We start from the raw sequence: 20,934 nt of genomic DNA on the forward strand, positions 1-20,934 counted from the left end.
TACAATGTCCCATTCTGGCAGCATGCATGCGTGAAAGAAAAGCAAGAAATAGCCAAAAAATGTAGAGAAATTAAGCAACTTCACTTATCCCCGCTTTGGATAAGGCAGAGAATAAGGACAGGGTGACGGTGTGTGTGTAACTGTAAAGTATGTGTGTGTGTGTGTGTGTGTGTCTATATATATATATATATATATATATATATATATAAAAGCACGGGTGTGTTAGTATGTGTTAGACATTTGATGCATCAGCAGACATGCGGGGAGGAGAACAAAGAAAGACAACGTAAGGAAAAGTCCAAAGAACCTGCAGTGGACAAAGAGACACACGTGTAGACATACACACACTTAGCGTGCAGCAGTGTACTAGAAGCAGCCATGCAGTCAGTAAGTGTGTTGTACCTGAGTGTGTAAGCCAGGTAGCTGCTGCGGCTCTTGGCTGACCTGAGCGTGCTGTTCAGGGAGACGGTGGACTCGCCGATCCCCGAGCGGTACAGCTGGCCATCTTCTGTGTACGTGTTGTTGCAGTTGAGAGAGCGCTGAGGATAGAGGGATGACAGGATGGAGGAACGGGAGGAAGAGGGAACAATGGAAAGCAGGACAGAAAACAAAAAAAACATGACTTTGTGTTTCCAGGCTTTTTAAGGAAACAGTGACGACAAAAATGCAATGACAATGAAAGATTACACATAAAATGACAAATGAAAAAGAACTCCAGTGCGAGGCAAAAAACCCAAACAAATAAGATACACCGTAGAGAAATGTGATAAAATAATGTAGAAACGGCATGCCATATTAGTGTATGTCTGTTCACTCACTGTGAGCAAAGAGGCCCTTGTGGTGCTGGATTCATCTGGTGCGCTCTTCTTTCCTGTGAGGACGTTCTTGAGGTTCTTCCTCACCTCTTTATTTAGGATCACATGGAAGAAGAAGATGATAACTCCCTGTGAAGAAAGCAAAAGAGATGTATTATAAACAGGGGAGCAAGAAAGACAGAGATTAAACATGCAAACATAAACATAAACGCTGTGTTACCTGCAGGCAGCTGAAGATAGCGAACAGGTAGTGGAAGGTCATTACGTCGCTGTTGACCGCCATTAGACCGAGCAGCCAGGTAGCACTGATGAGCAGCAGTAGGAGGAAGGCCATCCGAAGTGCAGGACTGAGGAGGGGAAACGCACACAGATCAGTTTCCCCCAGTGCCAAAATGTTAAACTGTATATTAACTTTTGGATGTTGTGCTATATATTCAACTATTAATGTGTCACATAAAACTTACATTGCTCCTGACTTCTCCACAGCCTTCTGCCTGCGCCCACATGAAGCCTTCGCAGCCAGAATAAAGATCACTATGTTCACCTTTAGAGAGAGCAAGAGGGAGGAAGAGGGTTTGTGAACAGAATACTTAATTCACTTTTGTATATTTGATATTTAACAGGACTATTTTGGGTGTTTTATTTTGATATTCCACATAATTTACATTATTTATACTGATACTGTAGCATGTTCACACATTAATGGTCTGAATACATTCAGGGTCTCGACAGACAACAAGACGCGGGTGTCCGTGGACTCATTTAATTCATGTACATACCAGGACGACTACAAAGATGGGTCCTGCGAAGCTCCAGATGAGTGTGTCATGGACAGAAAGCCAGCAGAAATCTGGGTTCCCATAACCCTGAGGGTCAAGACCTACTGCCAAACCTATACACACACACACACACACACACACACACACACACACACACACACACAGAGAAGAAACAACTTATGAGTAAAGAGGGTTACAATTGTTTTAATTAAAGAATTCATGGTTGCCATGACTATTGGCACAACCAGTTTCTAAGCCTTGTTTCTTTCTTTCCCTCCTCACTACTTCCTCCCTCCGAGTGCCACAGAGCAAGCAGACACCCAAAATTTCCCTCCTCCTGTATTTCAGTTTTCACACTGTCATCTTAGTCACTCATTACTGTCATTTGTCATTCTCGTTCCTTATCTGTTTGTCCTTTTTGGATCTCTGTATGTTTTACTCTGTAACTCTATATCTCTCTCACACTATGGCTAAATCCAAATTGCAATCAAGTAAGTACTGCCAATGCATGTCAATACATCGCAAAGCATTTAATATATTACAGACATCTTATTGTACATCAAAGGGTTGTAAAGTAAAATGTGCTGTAAATGGCATGCTTGAAAAAGTGGTACTAATTGGAAAACTAGTTAAACAGTTAAAACTGGATGGTTTTAACTGGATGTTTTTTTATACATGAGATTAACGCAACTGTTTTTTGTTTTAATTTGACAAATTGTGGACATTCTCTCATTGTGTATGTGTGTGTGTGTGTGTGTGTCCGCCTCTTGTTCAATAATTTTCCCATGAGGATGACGGCCTCTTCAGAAGAGACGAGTCACAGCATGAATGCACCCTGACAATCTGCCATCTTCCGTTGCTCAGAGCTTGTATGTGTGTGTATTTTTTGGTTTTGTGTGTGTGTGTGTGTGTGCGTGTGTGTGTGTCTCACCGGTGATAATAGCCGGTATGCCCCAGCCCATGGCGTAGTAGAACCTCATGTGACCGTGGTTGATGTTCCGCAGCTCTGTCAGCATGCGGTAGATGTGCAGCCCCTCCACGAACATCCAGGCAAAGGTGCACATGTAGAAGTAATGGAGGAGGATGGCTATCACCGTACACACAAACTGGAGCGAGATAAGAAAGAGAGAAAGGGAGGAGGAAGAGAAAAGGGAGAGAGAGGAAAAAAAAGAAAAAGTATGAGTCTACATTTTCAGGGAATCCAGATAAGCGATCCACAAAAAGCAGCTTTGTTTTGACTTTTGTCCTCCCTGCTATCACTCTGCTGTGCTTCTCCCTTTCTATCAGTCGATCAAATGAAAACACCCAGTCCATCATCCATCTGTCATTTAACAACATTTTACAGCCTAGTGCTGTTGATGCACGATTAGTCGATCGACAGAAAATGAATGGACAATATTTCGATAACCATTTAATCATTTAGGTCATTTATTACAAAAGAATGCCCCCAAAAAGCCAGGTTCCAGCCTCTGAAATGTAAGTGTTTGCTGTTTTTCTGTTTTATATCATTGTAAATGAAATATGTTTGGATATTGAACTGTTGGTTGGACAAAACAAGCAATTTGAAAATGTCTCAATGGTCATTTTATAGACAAAACAATTAGTCAAGCTGTCAAAAAAGTAATTGACAGATTCATTGACAATGAAAATAATAATGATTTGCAGCTCTAACGGTTGTATACCTCAGCATTTTTTAATGGCAAGCTTTACCAATTTATATAAGACAGTAATGCTTCAATGTATCCCCACATTCTTTTATCTCTGTTGCTGTATTGGAGGAATGCAGTGTGGCAGGCAATGTCCCAGCAGTTGAGATACTGTACTTTAGCAATGCTGTGTATTGCTGTGGAGATCAGAGAGAGAGAAAGAGAGACTACTTTGACAGGGTTATAAATCATCCTGCAGATGGCCCTGGGCACACACTGACAGCATTCCACAGTTCTGACACACACACACACCTAAACACTAGATGGAGGGCACGCACGCACACAAACATGCACTTATGAATTCAGAGAGATGGAAGAACTGATTGAACTCTTTCTCTTTTTTTAAATCTCTCTACAGGTGCAGCTATCACAGTATGTTGTAAGTTACTGCTCGACTCCATCTCATCCCAGTCAGAACATTTCTAAAAGAAAAAAGACAAGACTCCCACATCTTATCTGGGACCTGTAAACTTACATGCTCCTAATCTTTTATCCTGGTTTGTTGATCTGAGTTGGTCGCGAATCGTTATGGTTGGTACCACTAAAACAAGTTCACCCAACGGTCACAGTTAGTGATGAATTCCAAAAGCCAGTTCTGTCAGTCAAATCTGACTGTTAGATCAGTGGAGGACATCTGATTGGTCAGAAACCGTTGAAATTAAGTCTACAGAGGCAACTGTGGGTACATTTCCGAAGATTTTTGGGCCCCTTTGCTTTCATATTTGGAACATTTTCAGTGAGGAGGACTTCTGATTTATCCAAACGTGGAGGGGTTGCTGAATTGTAAGGCAGATTTTGTTCTAGGGTACATGAGTCGGTTCAGGTTCTCTCAATTCAGTTTTTTTTTAGGGGGCATTTGGGCACTGCTATAGTAGCATGTAAGACTCACTGAAAGATTGTATGTGATATGGGGCTATGCAACCTGAATTGACTTGACTTTAATCTCTGATTATTTTCCATGGTCAGAGCCAAAACGTGCATCTGGTTGACAGCTGGGGGTTGGCAGTTACTACCCACCCACTCACAGGAGTGACAGTTGATCAGACCTGATGATCTTGTGATGTCTTGTGTAAGACTGTAGACATCTAGACATCTGGTTTAGCCAGACTAGTCAGAGCTGACAGATTCATTTTAAAGCGACGCTATATACCTTTTGAAGGATGAAAAAACACGTTCTTCCTTTTACAAATGAAAAGTTGAACTCATAAGCAATAAAACACCCACCCGCTCAATTCAGTACACACAGGAGTTTTGCTGCTACAGCCTTACTTGGTCTGGTATGACCAGTAGATTTTGGTTGCTAAATGTTAGCTAATGTTAGCAAACCTTAGCTAGATATTGTTCTATTACTGAGCCAGTTTGCTGACTTTATGACTCTTGTCCACTTTTGAAACTGTTGCAATATGTTTTAGCATTTACAGTACGCTTATCCAGTAATTGTCACTTGTGGCCACAGTGGCTGCTTTAAACATGTTTTATTTTGAAGACATGAACCTGGACAGATAACTAAGGACCTGAGAATGCATCAAGTGAAGTGCTTGCAAAACAGAAAATGTGCTGAATTAAAAAGACAATGTTGAATGACAACAATGATGTTCTACTAGCTAATGTGGCATTCACGTCACTATCAGATTTACAAAGCTGCTTGTCACATGTTCAAAATTTTTAAGTTTAGAACTAAACTCATCTTGTTTTTTGTCCACTGTTTAAATCTGTCCTTGTGTCTCCCCAAGACCTACGTAGTACTGTCTCAGCTTTCCAAATCTCACTTCTTAGGATCACACGTCAGTTAACAGCTTAATTATGTTTTCTGTACCATGTAGACATGCACAAGATTTATCAAGTGAAAACTAAGAGGCTGTTTTGGGAAAACTTTGTCAGGGCCTATTGGCCTGAGGCCTGCTTCTGGATACAGGTACCAGTCACAGCGTGTCTCCGCTACTGGCACACGGAGGTGTGCCAGTAGCGGAGGTGTGAGTCCAAATGTCTGTGTCAGAAGACTTCAAAGAATTCATACACCTTTTGATCCTTTCCTGTATGTCTATATGTGTTTCTGGCCATTACTGTGATCTACCGAAATCCAAACTATATTATGAATTTAACATAATTAGCTCATTTGATTTCTGACTCTATACTATCTGAGCCCATATCCTACACGTTTTTAATTAGAGAGGTTTACATTAACAAATTACATCCAGCCGGGACTGTCAGTTCAATAAAATCAATTTATAGGAAGTTATATTTGGAGAGGGCTTTGGCAACCAGCATGTTCCTACCTATTAGTCATTAGCCAAGCATCAAAACACATGATCTCTCAAATAAAGACAGACTCTCAGGTAGGCCTTTTAAGGCCCATTAAGCCTGGTAAAGCTCCTGTCAACAATGTGTTAGATGGCTGCCCGTAGGCCAAACAAATATCGTAGGATGCCTGGCAATTTTTTATACAGTAAACACCAGAGAAAGACATCTTTATCCTGTCTCAAGTTCCACCATGCAACAACCATGGGAAAAGTAATAACTGTGTCACTGTGTTCCTGTGTCATATGCATTTCCAGTCTGTGTTGTTTTCCATCTACATGCCCAGGATATCATTCTTCTTACGCATCACCAAACAACACCTCTAACTGCTGTAAAATCCCTTAAACCAGTGATACCCAATCAATTGTGTAGTAGTAGCTCAACTAATTTGAAAAAAAAAAGAAATTGTGATTTGTTTATAAATATATTAAGTCAGCTGTAACACCTGAATGCTACATGTTAACAAGCGAGCAGAGAGGTTAAACAGTTAACTTAAAGGTTCTGTATTCGACATTTAGAACATTAATATAGCAGCAAACAACTATTTGCTATGAAAAGATATAGTGGAGTAATGGGCAGAGAATGACGTCACACTCCACTCTTTATGTGTTGTCACCCGAGCTTGTCTGTTCTTTGTTTTGGTGGCCGGTCAGGCCATGTGTGCATGTTAGTGCATGTGATCCCTCCCTGTGAAACCGACGTCTGTGAGGAGAGCGATATAACATTTCTTTTCTCATCTAACGTGAACTATTACTGTTTTTCTCAATGGAGTCTGGTGGGCCGTATAGCTCACTTGTTTTGGTCTGAGATGCTGGTGCTCTAGTGCGACATTTAGTGGCAGTGAATGCTGCATACAGCTCCTTTAAAGTAATGGTCACTTAAAAGTTATAGATAAAGAGTTGAAATAGTTAACTAAAAGTAATGAAAAATATTTCAAATATATAGCTAAGTAAATGGTTAAAATCGTTAGCTCAAAGTAATATATAAACAGCTGAAATAGTTAGCTAAAAGTAATGAAAAAAGTTTCACTTCAACTGTAAGAAAACATTATCGTAACAACTTCCACTTTGATATAATTAATAGTGTTGAATAATATCTAGTTCAAAATCAATTCAAATGAACACATTTGTAACATGATGGGTGTTGTCAATCATGGGGTACTTGAGTTCATGTGACAGGGCTGTGGAGTACGTCTGACAAAAAATGTTGGGAACCACTGCCTTAAACAATAAGAATATGTTGCAGATATACAGCAAAGTGTCTCTGTGTACATGCACTCTATTTGCTGTGGGCTAAAAGTACACTCACCGGGTTGTCAGTCTGATTGATGCCGAGCAGGAAGACGAGCTCAGAGAAGAAGAGTGCTGCTACCAGATTCCTGTGGATGACGTGGAGGTTTGAGTGGAGCCGGCGCAAGAGGCACAACAAGATGAAGGTGAGGAGGAGGAGGAACAGGGAGGCCGACACCGTGGTGTAGGTGACAATCTTCAGGGGGAGAACATCACCGTGCTGTGGAGAGCAGCGCCAAGACATCAAATCAGAAGTCAATAACAAGGCAAAAAGCAGAAAATAGCTTTGCTGAATGTTTAATAGAAAGCTGAAATCTTTCTCAGACAAATCTTTTCGGAAATACCTCTCTCTTGGAAATGTCCATGAGTACAGCGAAGCTGGTCATGTGGTTACACTGACAGCTAATGTGGCTGTTGTTCCTGTTGAGCACCTCACAGCCTTTAGAGGACCAGCCGCCTGTACCTCCGATCCTAAACACACCAACACACACACACACACACATACACACACACACACAACAGATGAAAGTGACAAATTTACAACAAAATGCAAACAAAAAAAAATATTATGAATGCTGCTTTATTTGCAAAAATCTCTGAGGTCCTAGGACATGTATGTGTGTGTGTGTGTGTGTGTGTGTGTACACAAGTCCAACTCACGCGATGGAGTGGTTCCAGAAGACACAAACAGGTTTGGTTCTCTCCTCCGTCTCCAGCAAGGTGTACTCCACGGTGATGGGGGGCTCCAGGATGGGAGGAAGAGGCGCGCCCTCACTGTGCACTGTGGTGCTCACTATGGCTGTGTTGATCACTGGACGGTTGGGGAGCCTGGAAAGATTAATTTCAAGTTTTTAAACCACTGACCTACAGCAAGTTTTCATTTGCTTTTTATGAATCAAATTGAAGTGGATCATATTGAAATCAAACACGCACACGCATTCACACATAGCCACACTTGTTTTTATCATCACGTCCAGTAGACCATACCATAACAGAACCAAAGCTTGTTTACATTTGGTCATATTCTCTCTTATCCTTTTGTTAACTTCTTATTCTTTTCTTGGAAACATATTTTTAGTAACTTTCTCTCTTTCCACACACATCAAGAATACATAACACTCCCTGACTCCATGTTCAGTTTTTCGGAATAACTTAACTTATGCAGGCACTGATAAGGTGGTTCCTTCAAACACACCTACAGTAAATATTATGGCATGTATTAACATTAAAGATGAAATATTTTCATGTGACGTAGGGTTACTTCAAAAGTTTACAGAATATGATGAATTTTATACACACCACTAAGTACAGTAGAGAGTTTTTAGAGTTCAGATAGGGTGTGGGCTCTCTCTTTTCCCTCTGTTAAATATAATTCTCCATTCTTTTAGGCCTTGTTTGCAACTGTTTGACGGGATTACACCTCATAATTTAATCCCAGCAAAGTGCGTGAGATAGTTGGTCTGCACTCCCTTGTGTTCTGTGTCTGACAAAAACACGCCAAAAAATTTGATATGTCACAAATAGCAGTGGCATTTGAAGGTAATGACGATGAAGTCATTAGTAGGCCTAAACTTTAACTATCTACCTCAGACTCCTGCGGTCAGGGTCGTATCTTTCCGGGAGGAGCTTCCCCAGTGATTTGTACACTATCACCACGGCAACCGGCAGAGGGGTAGCTGGCTCAAGATGGCGCCGTCTTCTATCGGACACTGTGTGCTCCTCCTCCTGTGGGGGATCAGTCTGAGTTGGAGGGGCAGGAGTGGGCTCTGCTGTGATAAAAACGATAGATAAAAGTGACAGACTAAGACTGGAGTTGTGCATTTTTACACATTTTAAACTCATCATTAAAGAAACAGAGCCATTATGGTCTGATTCCGCCAGCATTCCTACCTCTGTGGCCCTGGGTGCGGTGGTTGAACTGTGGAAAGTGGACAGAGGACCCGAGCTCTTTGGGGTAGACCTCCTGGATGTCCTGGAACCGAGGCAACGTCGCCCTCTCCGGGTCCGACACATCCAGGTAGTCCACGGTTAGAACTAGATAACAGCCCAACAGAAGTGGCGGGAGGAAGAGGAGACAGAGGCAAAGGATGAGGACATGCCAGGTGTGATTATGTGTCCCAGTTACACACAGTGCGATTACAGCTCTTCCACTCACTCATGTTGTCAGTGACGATGGTGAAGGGTTTCAGGTAGGTTTTCCTGACGTTCTGTGCTAGGGTGTTGGCGTAGTCCTCGAAGTTGCGGAGCAGATGGGCGGTGCCCCCTTCAGTCCTCTGGATCTGCTCCCAGTGTTCCTTGGTGTCAGGATCCAGTAAGGCGCTACCTGCCCGCACCAAGTTCTGGAAAACATCCAAATTTTTATTTTAAATGACACGAATGAAGCATTTTATGGCATATAACTGTAGAGTACTGAAAGTAAATTTACCACATAAATATCAAAGCGACTAGTAATAAAGCAATGGCGGAGGTATAAGATTACTATAGTAATGGATCGAGTTGCTGTCCCAGTGAGACTCAGCCAGTGGAGGGCAGTGTGCCACCAGTGCTCCCAGTGCTACAGACTGGGTTTCACAAAATTAAAGCTTTAGGACAAGTTGAAATCCATCCTGGAGAGTAAAAAATCATCTGTACATCCTGTTTTCTTTTCTACCTCATTGAACTCTGCATCCCTCATGGCAGTGAGGTCGAATCCTGCCTGCTGGCTCTCGTACTGCAGCACGTGATTCAGCAGCTGGGCGGCCGTCTTCACATCGTTGCCGTAGTAATGCTGGGTGTTATTGGTGGCGCTGTGAAGCAAACGCACAATGGTCTTGGAGCGTTCACTGTCCATCCTTGAACTGTTGCGACGCAGGTCCTCATTCTGGAAGAATGGAGGGTTGAGGGATGGAAAGAGAACAAGAATGAGCAGGTCAAGGCAAAGGGAAGCTGAGTGGGTGCGATGAAACGTAATAGAAATTGGTCAATCCCAGGATTAGTGAGACTTTGAGAAGCTCACGCCTCGAGTACTAGGTTCAAGTTTAAACACAATAGGTGCAATACTTTGTGTAAATCTCAAGACTTCATCCTGTGAAATAACACATCAGCTCCCTTACAATGCATAGTTTTTTAAATAACTACCAGTAATCATTATGATCATTATTAAGAAGACTAATGTAGTGTACTCCCATTACAGAGGCAACAACAGTCTGATGAAAACTTCATATTAAAAATGTTACTGTTAGGAATTTAAAAAATAAATGTCTGCCTTTCTAAATGTCAACTTTTTTAGTTTAGGGATAAAACATTTTTCAGTTTATTCAATTTGGTTTGGAAAGGGTTTCATACACCAAAGTGTTGTAGGAATATCTCAACTCACACATTTACTCCTTTAAAAGTTAAACCTTGAAAATTGTCATAACTGATTAAGTGATTTTTGGTGAAAGTGACAGTATTAATGTTTTATTTTGTCTAGTACTCACCAGTTTCATCAGATGGGAGAAGGTGACAGTGGTGCAGTTGAAGAGCTCTGGCGACAGCCAGCCCTTCTCATCGCTACAGTGGCGGATGGCAGTACCTTGAGAAATACAAAAACAGAAAGGACATTTTAATTAAGTTTGTGGCAAGTGTTTCGCAGACAAACAGGGGGCAGCCAAGTTAAACATGTAGTCATGTGAGCACAATATGTTCACAAAATGATATTAAGACACATTAAAACAACATAAGAATACACCTTTGTGAACTGTTTAGAACAGATTTTTTTTTTTCTTTTTCCTCTAAGGCTACATACAAAGCTGCTCTCCCTTATTGGTACAGGTTGTTGGGGCTGTATGCAGCCAGAAGGCAATATCTTCAGACACTACTCAGGGCTAAAAAAAGGTACTGCCAACTACATTTTTCATGTTTAAAAAAGTAATTCAATGTATATTTTTATTTACAGATAATATTGTCCTATAAAGGTGCCAGAATTGAACATTAGTCAAAAATAAGACAGTAAAGCTATTAAATAAATACCTGAGACACTTCCTGTTTTAGTGGTTTAAATATCTGAAACCATACTGACTTGTTCCAGTGTGATTCAGTTTGAGAACAGACTTCATCCAAATGCAAAGCCTCTTCAAATGCTATTGTTGCAAAGGAAGAAATGGCTGAAGGACTTGCCAGTTGGAGCTAAGAGAAGGCGACGGGCAATGTTAGCAAATAAATTCCCCCAATGAGTCTGGGGAGACAACAAAGGGGTCACCATGGTGACGGCAGTAACTAAGGGGGTAACCAGGAAAGTGACAGTGCCTTACTGGGAACAGGTCAGTGAACTTGAATCTTGAGTTCACCTCGACTGTCTTTCTCCCTCACACACACACACACACACAAAGACTCACACACAGCTGGAGGAGGAGGGGTATTACTGTCAGCTCTTAATGTACCCAGTGTTTTTCCAAGAGTCTCTACAGACAGACTTGTACATGATTGGCCGATGAGAAAGCTCTGTCGGATTAACGGACCAATCAGAGAGCCTTATTACTGTGTTGTTAAGCTTCACAGAGAGAGAACACGCTTATATGCCTTAAAATACATTAACTCATAAATACACAACCACCCATGCAGCTTAATCCAACTGCTGTTACTCAATAACTGAATATTTTGGTACAGAGACCTCCACTTTTTCTTTTTTAAAGCAAGACTATGTTACTTTTGAGAAATGAAATAATAATAATAACACAGTCTTAGGTTTGGAAATTTAAAGTTGAATTTTAAGCAATAAAATGCATCCCTGTTTAATGAAATACCGCTACAGCATTACTTAGTTTGGTGTGACCAATAGCTTTTGGTAGCTAATGTTAGCTAACTTTGGCTAGATATTGTTCTGAGCCATTTTGAAAGTCATTTATGACTCTTCTCCTCTTTTGCTTCTGTTACACTATGTTTCAGCATTTAACCAAGCGTTGCGTGGTCTGGTATGGCCAATAGCTTTTGGTAGCTAATGTTAGCTAACTTAAGGTAGATATTGTTTTGTTATTAACATTATTGAGTCAGTTAGCTTACTTTATGGCTGTTTTCTACTTGTGTTGGTATATACAATGATTTAGCATATTGCATTATCCTGTAATTGTCACTGGTGGCTACCGGGCTGCTGTTCAGAAAAAGTTGTACTGTAGGCTTGCTTTAAACCAATAGTTTAACATTTTGGAAAAAACGGCGGAGGTTAGAAGAGAAGATCGATAACATTGTAATATATGACCATTACACTGCCGGTTAGTTTTGCTTAGCATAAAGACTGGAAAAAGTGGAAAGAGCTAGCTTGGCTCAGTCTAAAGGTAACAAAATACCAAACTGTTCCTGTAACACATACATTTCCCTGAAATGGAATGATAACTTTACCTCAATTGACCTGGATATAAACTTTACCAAATCTTCTGATCTCCATTCATTTGAAGTGGACAACACTGTTTTGACTACATCCAGAGCTAAATAATTACTCCATATGTTGCTCTTGTCATCAGAGGGATCATAAAGTACTCACCGATGGATCCTTTGGGACAGTTCATGGCGGCTGGGCGTCCAAATTTGGTCTTGGGCCACCAGATGCCTGCATCAAACGCCTTGGGACAGCCCTCGTACACCACTGTGGAGGAAAGGACAAACAAAAAATAGAAGGTTTAAACATGAGGCTGACATTAATTCTGGGCCAATAGTAAAGACACACCATTCTCGACACATTCAGCTACCATCACACTGATACATCAGGCAGGTGTTGGAAGCTAAAAATTGGTTTGAGAGCATCACGTGATACTTAAACTGGCCCTACAAGAAGTGCATCATAAACTGAAGCTGGACCACCTGAACTTTTATCACAAAATGTCCCCTTAAAAGGTAAAATCCTGCTTTGGTTCCACCTCAGGATGCCGCCTAGCCAATCCACTCCACCTTATGAACCAGCCAGATAGACCAACACAGTGACATTCAACCAAATTCAACCTGCAGAGCCATTACAAAAACTGTGATACATAAATTATTTCAGCATATCTGGGTTAATAAATCTCCAGGACAAACCAAGCTGGGACCTGCAGGCCTGTAATCCTTCAGTGTTTCATTAACTCTTAAGTGCTACTTCGCTGCTATGACATATAACTTCATAACCTGAATAAACTAAATAAATTACTTTTGATAAAATAAGCTCATTATCTACACGTTCTAGTCTTCATGTACCTACTATTTTCACTTTTTTGATCATACTTTAGCTAAACACAAAACATTGTCATTATTAAAGGCCGTGGTGACATTAACCGCAGCTTTGTTGTATGTCTCGCTGTCGGCTCGGCTGTGTTTGGTGCAGAGCTGACAGATCGGTATGAGGCCTGCCATGGATGGTCACATCTCAGTGACCCATGGGACATGACCAAAGAAACCTCTCGCTTGTTTCATGCTTCTATCTTCACTCCCTCCCTCAGTCCTTCCCTGCATCAGAATTTATTCAACCCTTTAGATCTGAAAAATGTCTTAAATCCACTTGATCAAAAATGAAATGAAAGCAAGATTTGAGGCATCTTTTTTTATTTTTTTTTACAAAAAGAACCATATTGTCACAAAGACCTTAGGGATTTTTGTCCATTAAAAGTCCAAACACGTTCTGAGACTTTCAAGAGCGTCATATTGATTCAAACAGTCAGCACATTGACATTCATTTTCTGTTAGGGGACTTTGTCTTCTATTCATCTTTACTGTATTGTGTGTGTGCAGTCCCACTGCCAAGTTAGCCCACTAGCCAGACTTGCCTCTTCTGCTTGACTGGTTGGCAACAAAGACGTGAAGTTAGCTCAACTGCAGCACCAGCAGATGTGAGCGACACTATTTGTCTCCTTTTGACACTTCATCGATTCATCCGGTCTCACTTTGTGAACCCAAACATTTAAAGGAACAAAACACCCGGTTTCTGGAATCATTTTTTCATTACTGTCCTTGTCATGAACACACAATTTTTTCATTTAGACAAATTTATCTGAATTCATGGTTTCACAAGCAGCATATTATCCATGTGCTTTGACAGTATTTTGCAATAGCTATCGGACTTGTTATGTTTTACTTTCATGTTAGTATTTGATGAAGTTAATCCCTATTATTATACGAGTTAGTCTATTTAATTAGCTCTTTTGCATGGCTAATTTGTTACTGATATTGGTACGTTTGCATAAAATGTATGTTCATTTTTTACTAAATTTTTTGCAACCTTCAGAGCTGTGGTTTAAGATTTTAGTCACTTTATTTCCTGTTCAGGTTTAACATTCATCTTACTATATTTTTACCTTGAAATTACAGTTTGTCACTAGAAGGAAAAAAAGGAAATGAGAAAAGATCATAATTTAAGTACATGTAATTACAAAATAAATGAATTCACATACCCTCGCATCCAGTGGGAGTGACTTCAGCGAAGGGGTTATCACAGCGGTTACACTGACGACCAATGACTCCTCCTTTACAGGGGCACTGCCCGGTGATGGGGTCGCAGGTTCGAGACTCAGAGCCAATAGAGAAACACTCGCAGGGGTAGCAAGTGTCGTCACCTTCTGGCTGATAGTGGTTTTCCTGCAGGAAGAGGAGAAGACATAGATGACTGATATTATATTTAGATCATCAAAAGTGAGCAAGGAGGAAATTTAGATATTTAGGGGTGCTATTAGTGCATCTTTAAGGCCATCTTTAAATCAAGTCTAAGTAGTTTTTACTGAACAGTGGCCACGAGCAACAACTACAGGATGACACTAAATGCTAAAACATAGTGTAACAGAAGTAGAGAGCAGTATGTATCTAAAGTTTGCTAACATTAGCCACCATAAGCTACTAATCATACCAGACCAGGTAAGGTTGTATCACCCCTGAGTGTATTGAGTCATGGTTTGTTTTATATATTATGAATTCAACTTTTCATTTATTATTGTGTTATTTCTTCTTTCAAAAGTTACATTGTCTCGCTTTAAATATTGCACAGAAAACAGGAGTGCTTTAACTTTAGCCTAATTTTTCTCCTGTCCTGAGCAACCTTTGCTGTAAACAAAAAGGATCTGGTTAATCATAAAAGGAAACACTCTTGTATGCCCTTTCTATCTGGGAAATGTCAAGTTATGTATGTTTTTACCTTGCAGCGACACTCTCCAGTGGTCTTGTTGCAATCTTTATGAAATCCCCTGTTAGTATCACAGTTACAGGGTCCACACATGGGATTGCCCCACCAACCTTGAGGACACGGCTTCTCCACTCTGTCATCAAAGACAATGACGTATTAATTAAAGCGGCTATAATTGATCTTTTTATAATAACAATGTATCAAATGACAATATGACAATGTGAAAGGGGTCGCTCCTTGTGATGAACCTACAGAGAATTATCACCTGAAAGCTCCGCTCAGCTTAAAGGAGCTTTATAGTGAGTTTCAGCTCGTTGTTTAGCTGTCCGGCCCACAGCTTTACTGTTTTGGTTCCCTCTCACCGCTCTCATAGTGTATTTTCAGCCACAGCAGGCAGCTGTTTTCACTGAAAAAACTTTAAAAACCCACCGTACACTACCTGCTCTGCACCAAATGGCAGACAGACACAGTCAGCGAAAAAACGTACAATGTACTTTTTCACCATACAAGTGAAAAACAATCTAACCTGCAATTTCCAAATGACCAAAAATAAGTAAGCAACCGATTTTAGACACAAAATCCACCCTAAAAAACCCTTGCATGCGACCTCAAAAATTAATTTTTCTTCAAATGACTAAATCACAGAAATGATTTAACAACTAGCAATGACTCTGCTATCTTGAAACTCGTAGTGAAATTACATTATAATAACATAATGGTGGTGTTTAATTTCTATGAATAAATTTTACTGTAAGGCGAATAAGTGGACAAAACTGTTTGGGGGAAAAAAAGAACCAGTGCACCTATTATAGTGTCAGACAAGCAAAGTGATGGTTGATCAGGTTTCGACATGTTACTGACTTGGCATCAGCTTGAACAAAATACTCAAAATCTGATAGTCGACTATCTGTTAAGTTTATCTCCAACTAAACGCTCTGTGTCGCCCTGAATCTAGAATAAACTTCCTTTACACTTTTGAGTCAGTGACTCAGGTGTGATTCATTCATACAAACAAATACAGACTCTCTTTCTCTCTCAAGAGATGCGATCTCTGACTGAGTGATGTGATCTGATAGGGGACGAGCAGCAGTATGAGGGCAGTAGGGTCTAAGCACCTATGGAGGATCAGTCAGGCGTGGAGGGGGAATCCCACATCCCGCTTAAGACAGGAAGTGATGCCTGTCATAAGGGTCAGGGTTCAGGGGGAAATGACTGGTTCTCAATCAGGGCTGGCTAATTCACGTGAGAGCTTAGACAATGCTGACAGTGCAAACCAACACACCACTTTCTGCGTGTATATATGGACTTTCACCTAATAGTTTGATTATTTCTTTTTGATGTGTGATCTTTCCTCTGTCTCTCCCTCACACACACAGGCACACACACACTATCCAGATCAGATTACTGACTAATAAAGCTGCTCTGAAAGACTCAGGACGCTGGCAACATTACAAAAAGAGCAAGAGCCTAACATAACTAAAGAAGATTAGTGTGCTTTGTCTCTGTGGGAAGCAAAGTCCATTTTTAGTCCGCTTCATTTTTAACATCTGGATACAAAGGACTTTCTGCATGTCTCGGAGGGAGCATTACTGTAGGCATGCAAAGCGTCTCTAAAAGTAAAGATCCAAACGTGCAACGTTTAACTTCACTAACTCTTTATCTTTACTACAAAGAACATCATGGCGAGAAGACTGCGCTTCTAAACTGAGTATTACACTGCGTGCGACTGGGTCAGCGTTTGCAGAATCTCTGCTGCTTTATGGCACGCTGAAGTGTAATCAGAGTTTCTGCAACTGGCGGAGAGTGGAACAAACAGGCATTTTCAATATGAAGTCTCTGACACTTTAAGACACTCCTTTACTTACAAGATGATTGACAGCATCAAACAAAAATGGGTGCTTTTCCTAAGAACTGTACAGTAAAAGTGCTTTCTCAAAAAACAGATTTTACAGATAGTTCTACAGACTGAACAGTGCTGAATGTTTTTGAGATATTAACTGAAAAAAACTTATGGTTATTTTATTTTTAAGAAAATCAAACATCTAAGATAAAAGAACATGCACAAGTGAACTTACCTCGGGGGATAAAGTTTTTTAATATCGATAGTGAGTACTACAAAAAACCTCTCCCTGCTCTTCCTCTAAACACTCAAACACACACACACACACGCACACACAAAGAGGGAGGGACCTTACTTGTTTTCACAGTACTGGCCGTAGTTGTTCTGTCCACATTCACAGGTGTAGCCGTGGGAGGAACTTGGTTTGCGAACGCAGGTGGAAACGTGCTCACAAGGGTTGAGCTGGCAGGCATCCACACACTCCTTCCCAAAATAACCTGCAGGACACAGAGAAAAGAGCAAGGAGTGACACTCAGACCTTACTGAGCGATATATATAGAGAGAGTTTAAACGGGTCATTTGCGTGCATGTGTTTGTGCAAGCGTATTATTACCTGGGTCACAGACACAGGTGTGTGTGCTCCAGTCATCACTGCAGTGGCTGTTCTCAGGGCAGATGTTGGAGTCGCAGGGGTCAGCCAGGTCGCAGCCGTCTTCCACGCGGATCTTTAGGCCCTGAGCCATGTTCACATTGGCCACGTTGGTGGACGTCTCACCCATGCGCACACCCTGATGGAGAGCAAACATTGATGATGAAGAAGAAACGGAGAAGAACAAGAAAGAAGGAGAAAAAGTCGTCGAAGAATAAAGAGGAAACTTCTGTTAAGTTCCTTTCCAAAATGTGAAAAAATTTGAACACATACACTTACCTGTATGCAGCCAACAAATCCCTTGCTGACATGGTTGCCAACTCCAGGTAAACCTCCTACATGAAGAGTCTGCAGCTTCAGTCCTGGGAGGTCAGTACCGATCTCCACTGACTTCTGCTTAAAAACACACACTTGAAAATGAGAAAAAAAATTCTTGAAAACTTGTGCGTACCTCCTTGTCTGTTTGTGATGCAATTTGCCTGTACCTGATACATGCCGTAGTCCAGGGACACAGCCGCCATGTATTTGATGTCCTTGTCGTCTTTAACGCTCCTCAGCTCTACCAGCAGGTGGTGCCACTCCCCGTCATTGACCCGAACTTGGGGGAAGCCCAGAGACGCCACCAGCTGCTGTCTCAGCAGCACCTCCATACGTACCTGTTGCTCACTCACCTGGATGGTGGGAAAGATGGACAAAATTTTTTTTTTTATGTCAGCTGCAAAAAAGTAAAATTCAAAGTCAAAATTCAAAATGCCTGGCAATTATCTGAATCTGCTGACTACTGTACTCAGTAAAACAGTTTGCACTATATGCTGCTGCTGATGACATTTTTGTCGACAACAATTTGTTGACAATGTACTTTATACTATATCTCACCATGAGGTTGATGGTGGAGGAGGGTCCGGCATTGGCCTGCATCAGGGTGCCAGCAGGCTGCCTGGTGCGGAACATGAGGCCCACGTACCAGGGAACAGCGACGGTAATGTCTGGCTCGCTCCAGGAGACCAGAGCCTGGCCGTCAAAGAACTGAGGAGACGGCATCACTAGACAGGGACAAGACAGCAGGGCAGAGTACGAAACAGGTTGTGGGCAAAACATGACAAGTGTTGGGTATTAAATTAATAATTAATAATAATAATAATAATAATAATTAATTAATATGTTTAGAGGTGCTATGTGTAGCTTTTGAAGGGTAAATCTGAGCCATATATATATATCGAAACATTAGTGTCATTTCAATAAACATATCAGACCACTGCTGAAAAGTAACAGGTCAGACTTCACAGAGATCTGCTGGATTGCTTTACGGCACAAAAACAGGAAAATGAGCTGTTCTTCTGCGGCATATGAAGCTAAAGGTTTCAGAGTGAACAGCCAATTGAGCAATTGTGTCAAGCATAATTACCCTCTTAAGTGAAAAGTGAAAGTAAAATAATGAGGAGAGACAACAAGTAGCATCCGTGTCTTTGTGACATGAAGCAAGGGGATTTATAGGAAAAGTGGTCTTTCTTTTGAGGAACACAAGCAGTAACAATACCACACTTATGAGATAGAGGCTACCAGTTGCCTCTACCATTTTTTTACATTTATTTACTGGAATTATACTAAAGCATTACATTTGAATGTATATCGCTTTCAAATAAAAGCAATAGAAATTTGTATTGAGTGGCTTCAGAATTAACTGTTTGGTCACTGTGCTGAAATGTGATATTCTGCAGTCCCAGTTTGATAGTGGGGTTTATGGTTATGATCAGTTTTGTTTTTTTCATTTCATGTGATATAATTGCTACTTTATGTTTTAGGATTACTGCACAGTAATTCTTAGACAAACATTCAATGTCTAGAGACATTCTGAAAATCCACTGAAAATCCTAGAGACATACCGTGTAAGGTCCTGTACATGTTGAGAGAGAGATCAAGAAACACACACACCGACACACACCCACTCCTCAACGTAAACACACAGCAAGGGTCCATCTTTCAGCACAACATACAGGAAGTGTTAATACACACATAAACTCTGTATATACTCAGGTCCCCAGGGCATATATTTCAACTGAAGCATTCATACACATACACAAGCTGTAATTATGAGACAAAGCACATATTTGTTCATGGTAACAGGTAGCTACAGTGGTTTTAGTCTGACTACTTTGCCATGGCTTAGTCCTCCATAAAGTTAAAAACACCCTCCTCAGTTCTCATTAACTTTATCGAGACTCAGCTCTAAAGAACAAGACAGAAAGCGTCTACAGCCTTGCTAGTAGCTCTGTGAGACAAATATAACTATTTTTGCAGGGCTAATTGAAATTTTGAACTGATGATGGTGATAGACGAAAAGTCAGGGCATCACCAAGTCAACAGAATGTATCCCTTAGCGACATTGAATATGTAGCAAATTTCACAGCAATACGTCCAAGAGTTGTCAAGATATTTTACTGTGAACCACCAATGTCACCCTTAGAGCCATGTTGCTAGCAGCAGAGCTAAAACACCAAGCACACAAAACACGGGCGATGCAACGGCCACTAAATCACAGTAGGCCATCTCCATTCAACTTCTTTTTTTTTTTTGAGTTTGCCAATTCCTTATTTAGCCACTCTAAACCTCACATCCTTTGTTAACATTCATTTTAAGAGATTTGAGCACAAATCTGGTGCTAATCTCAGTCCTTAAATTCAGCTGGATCAGAGTGAGGTTCACACAGCTCTGTAAAAGCTACAATTTGCGGATGGGAGAGCAGGTAGGCCTACAGTAGAGCTTTGACCAGGTCTGAGGACTTTAGCCTAACCAGACATTAACAAGTCTGCAGCCAAGTCCAACTGGAATCCAAACTGAGTCTCACTTTGTCTCACCTGAACAACTTTCTCACTTTCTTTTGTGAACACTCCTCAAATATATCAACTTATTAACCAGGTATGTTGGCTCGAAGCACATACTTAATTACTGCAACCGCTTGTTGGACACCAGAGATTAAAACTTGACATCTACTTGTCATAACAAGCTAACGCCACCCATGAGCATGTAGAAGTGTTTTCCAGTATACTGCATGCTTATATTAGGCCTGACTGTAATCTGCTTTAAGTTAGCGTGACAGAACTCATTCCTTGCCTTTAAAAAATGGTCTATTTGATTTTAGCAGCGTAAAAATACACAATGACAAATCTCTTGTTTCTCATGTGGCAGCTAGGTGTGTGAAGCCTCAAACCAAATGTGCCAACAAGCAACAGAGCAGCCAAAACCTCTTCCCAGCATTCTGTGATCCCGGCCCAGTTCAGATACTGGATACTGGGGCCTGGCATGGCTGGGCGGCTACCTCATAGACGAGAGGGCAAGGAGAGGTATTCACACTTTCACACGTTGTTTGGAAGCTCGCCCCGAAGGAGGAAATCAAAGTTCTCTCCTTACCATACAAGAACATGAGATGGGTTATTGAGTGTAACAACACTGTTGGCAAGTGGTG

The 20,934-nt window shown here is 41.0% G+C and overlaps 1 protein-coding gene across 8 annotated transcripts in view; it reads right to left on the bottom strand.

Moving 5' to 3' along the window:
- Positions 1 to 20,934, bottom strand: part of celsr1a (cadherin EGF LAG seven-pass G-type receptor 1a) — a 98,538-nt gene that overhangs the window by 6,669 nt on the left and 70,935 nt on the right. For 3 of the 8 annotated variants that reach the window (XM_044185342.1, XM_044185348.1, XM_044185345.1), the window contains 22 exons: positions 18,348 to 18,514; positions 17,957 to 18,142; positions 17,751 to 17,867; positions 17,436 to 17,610; positions 17,178 to 17,319; positions 14,995 to 15,115; positions 14,261 to 14,444; positions 12,385 to 12,486; positions 10,346 to 10,440; positions 9,538 to 9,747; positions 9,043 to 9,226; positions 8,778 to 8,921; positions 8,473 to 8,656; positions 7,548 to 7,715; positions 7,232 to 7,358; positions 6,907 to 7,107; positions 2,526 to 2,700; positions 1,595 to 1,707; positions 1,280 to 1,359; positions 1,036 to 1,162; positions 819 to 944; positions 403 to 539 (listed from right to left, as the gene is read on the bottom strand). In XM_044185342.1, the coding sequence (XP_044041277.1) occupies positions 403 to 539; positions 819 to 944; positions 1,036 to 1,162; positions 1,280 to 1,359; positions 1,595 to 1,707; positions 2,526 to 2,700; positions 6,907 to 7,107; positions 7,232 to 7,358; positions 7,548 to 7,715; positions 8,473 to 8,656; positions 8,778 to 8,921; positions 9,043 to 9,226; positions 9,538 to 9,747; positions 10,346 to 10,440; positions 12,385 to 12,486; positions 14,261 to 14,444; positions 14,995 to 15,115; positions 17,178 to 17,319; positions 17,436 to 17,610; positions 17,751 to 17,867; positions 17,957 to 18,142; positions 18,348 to 18,514 (3,265 nt within the window). The remainder of the gene's footprint in view (positions 1 to 402; positions 540 to 818; positions 945 to 1,035; positions 1,163 to 1,279; positions 1,360 to 1,594; positions 1,708 to 2,525; positions 2,701 to 6,906; positions 7,108 to 7,231; positions 7,359 to 7,547; positions 7,716 to 8,472; positions 8,657 to 8,777; positions 8,922 to 9,042; positions 9,227 to 9,537; positions 9,748 to 10,345; positions 10,441 to 12,384; positions 12,487 to 14,260; positions 14,445 to 14,994; positions 15,116 to 17,177; positions 17,320 to 17,435; positions 17,611 to 17,750; positions 17,868 to 17,956; positions 18,143 to 18,347; positions 18,515 to 20,934) is intronic. The other 5 variants (XM_044185343.1, XM_044185349.1, XM_044185350.1 and 2 more) reach the window with 3 other exon arrangements.

The sequence above is a fragment of the Siniperca chuatsi genome, linkage group LG23, assembly GCF_020085105.1.
Source record: "Siniperca chuatsi isolate FFG_IHB_CAS linkage group LG23, ASM2008510v1, whole genome shotgun sequence".
In the NCBI taxonomy this organism is placed as follows: Eukaryota; Metazoa; Chordata; class Actinopteri; order Centrarchiformes; family Sinipercidae; genus Siniperca; species Siniperca chuatsi.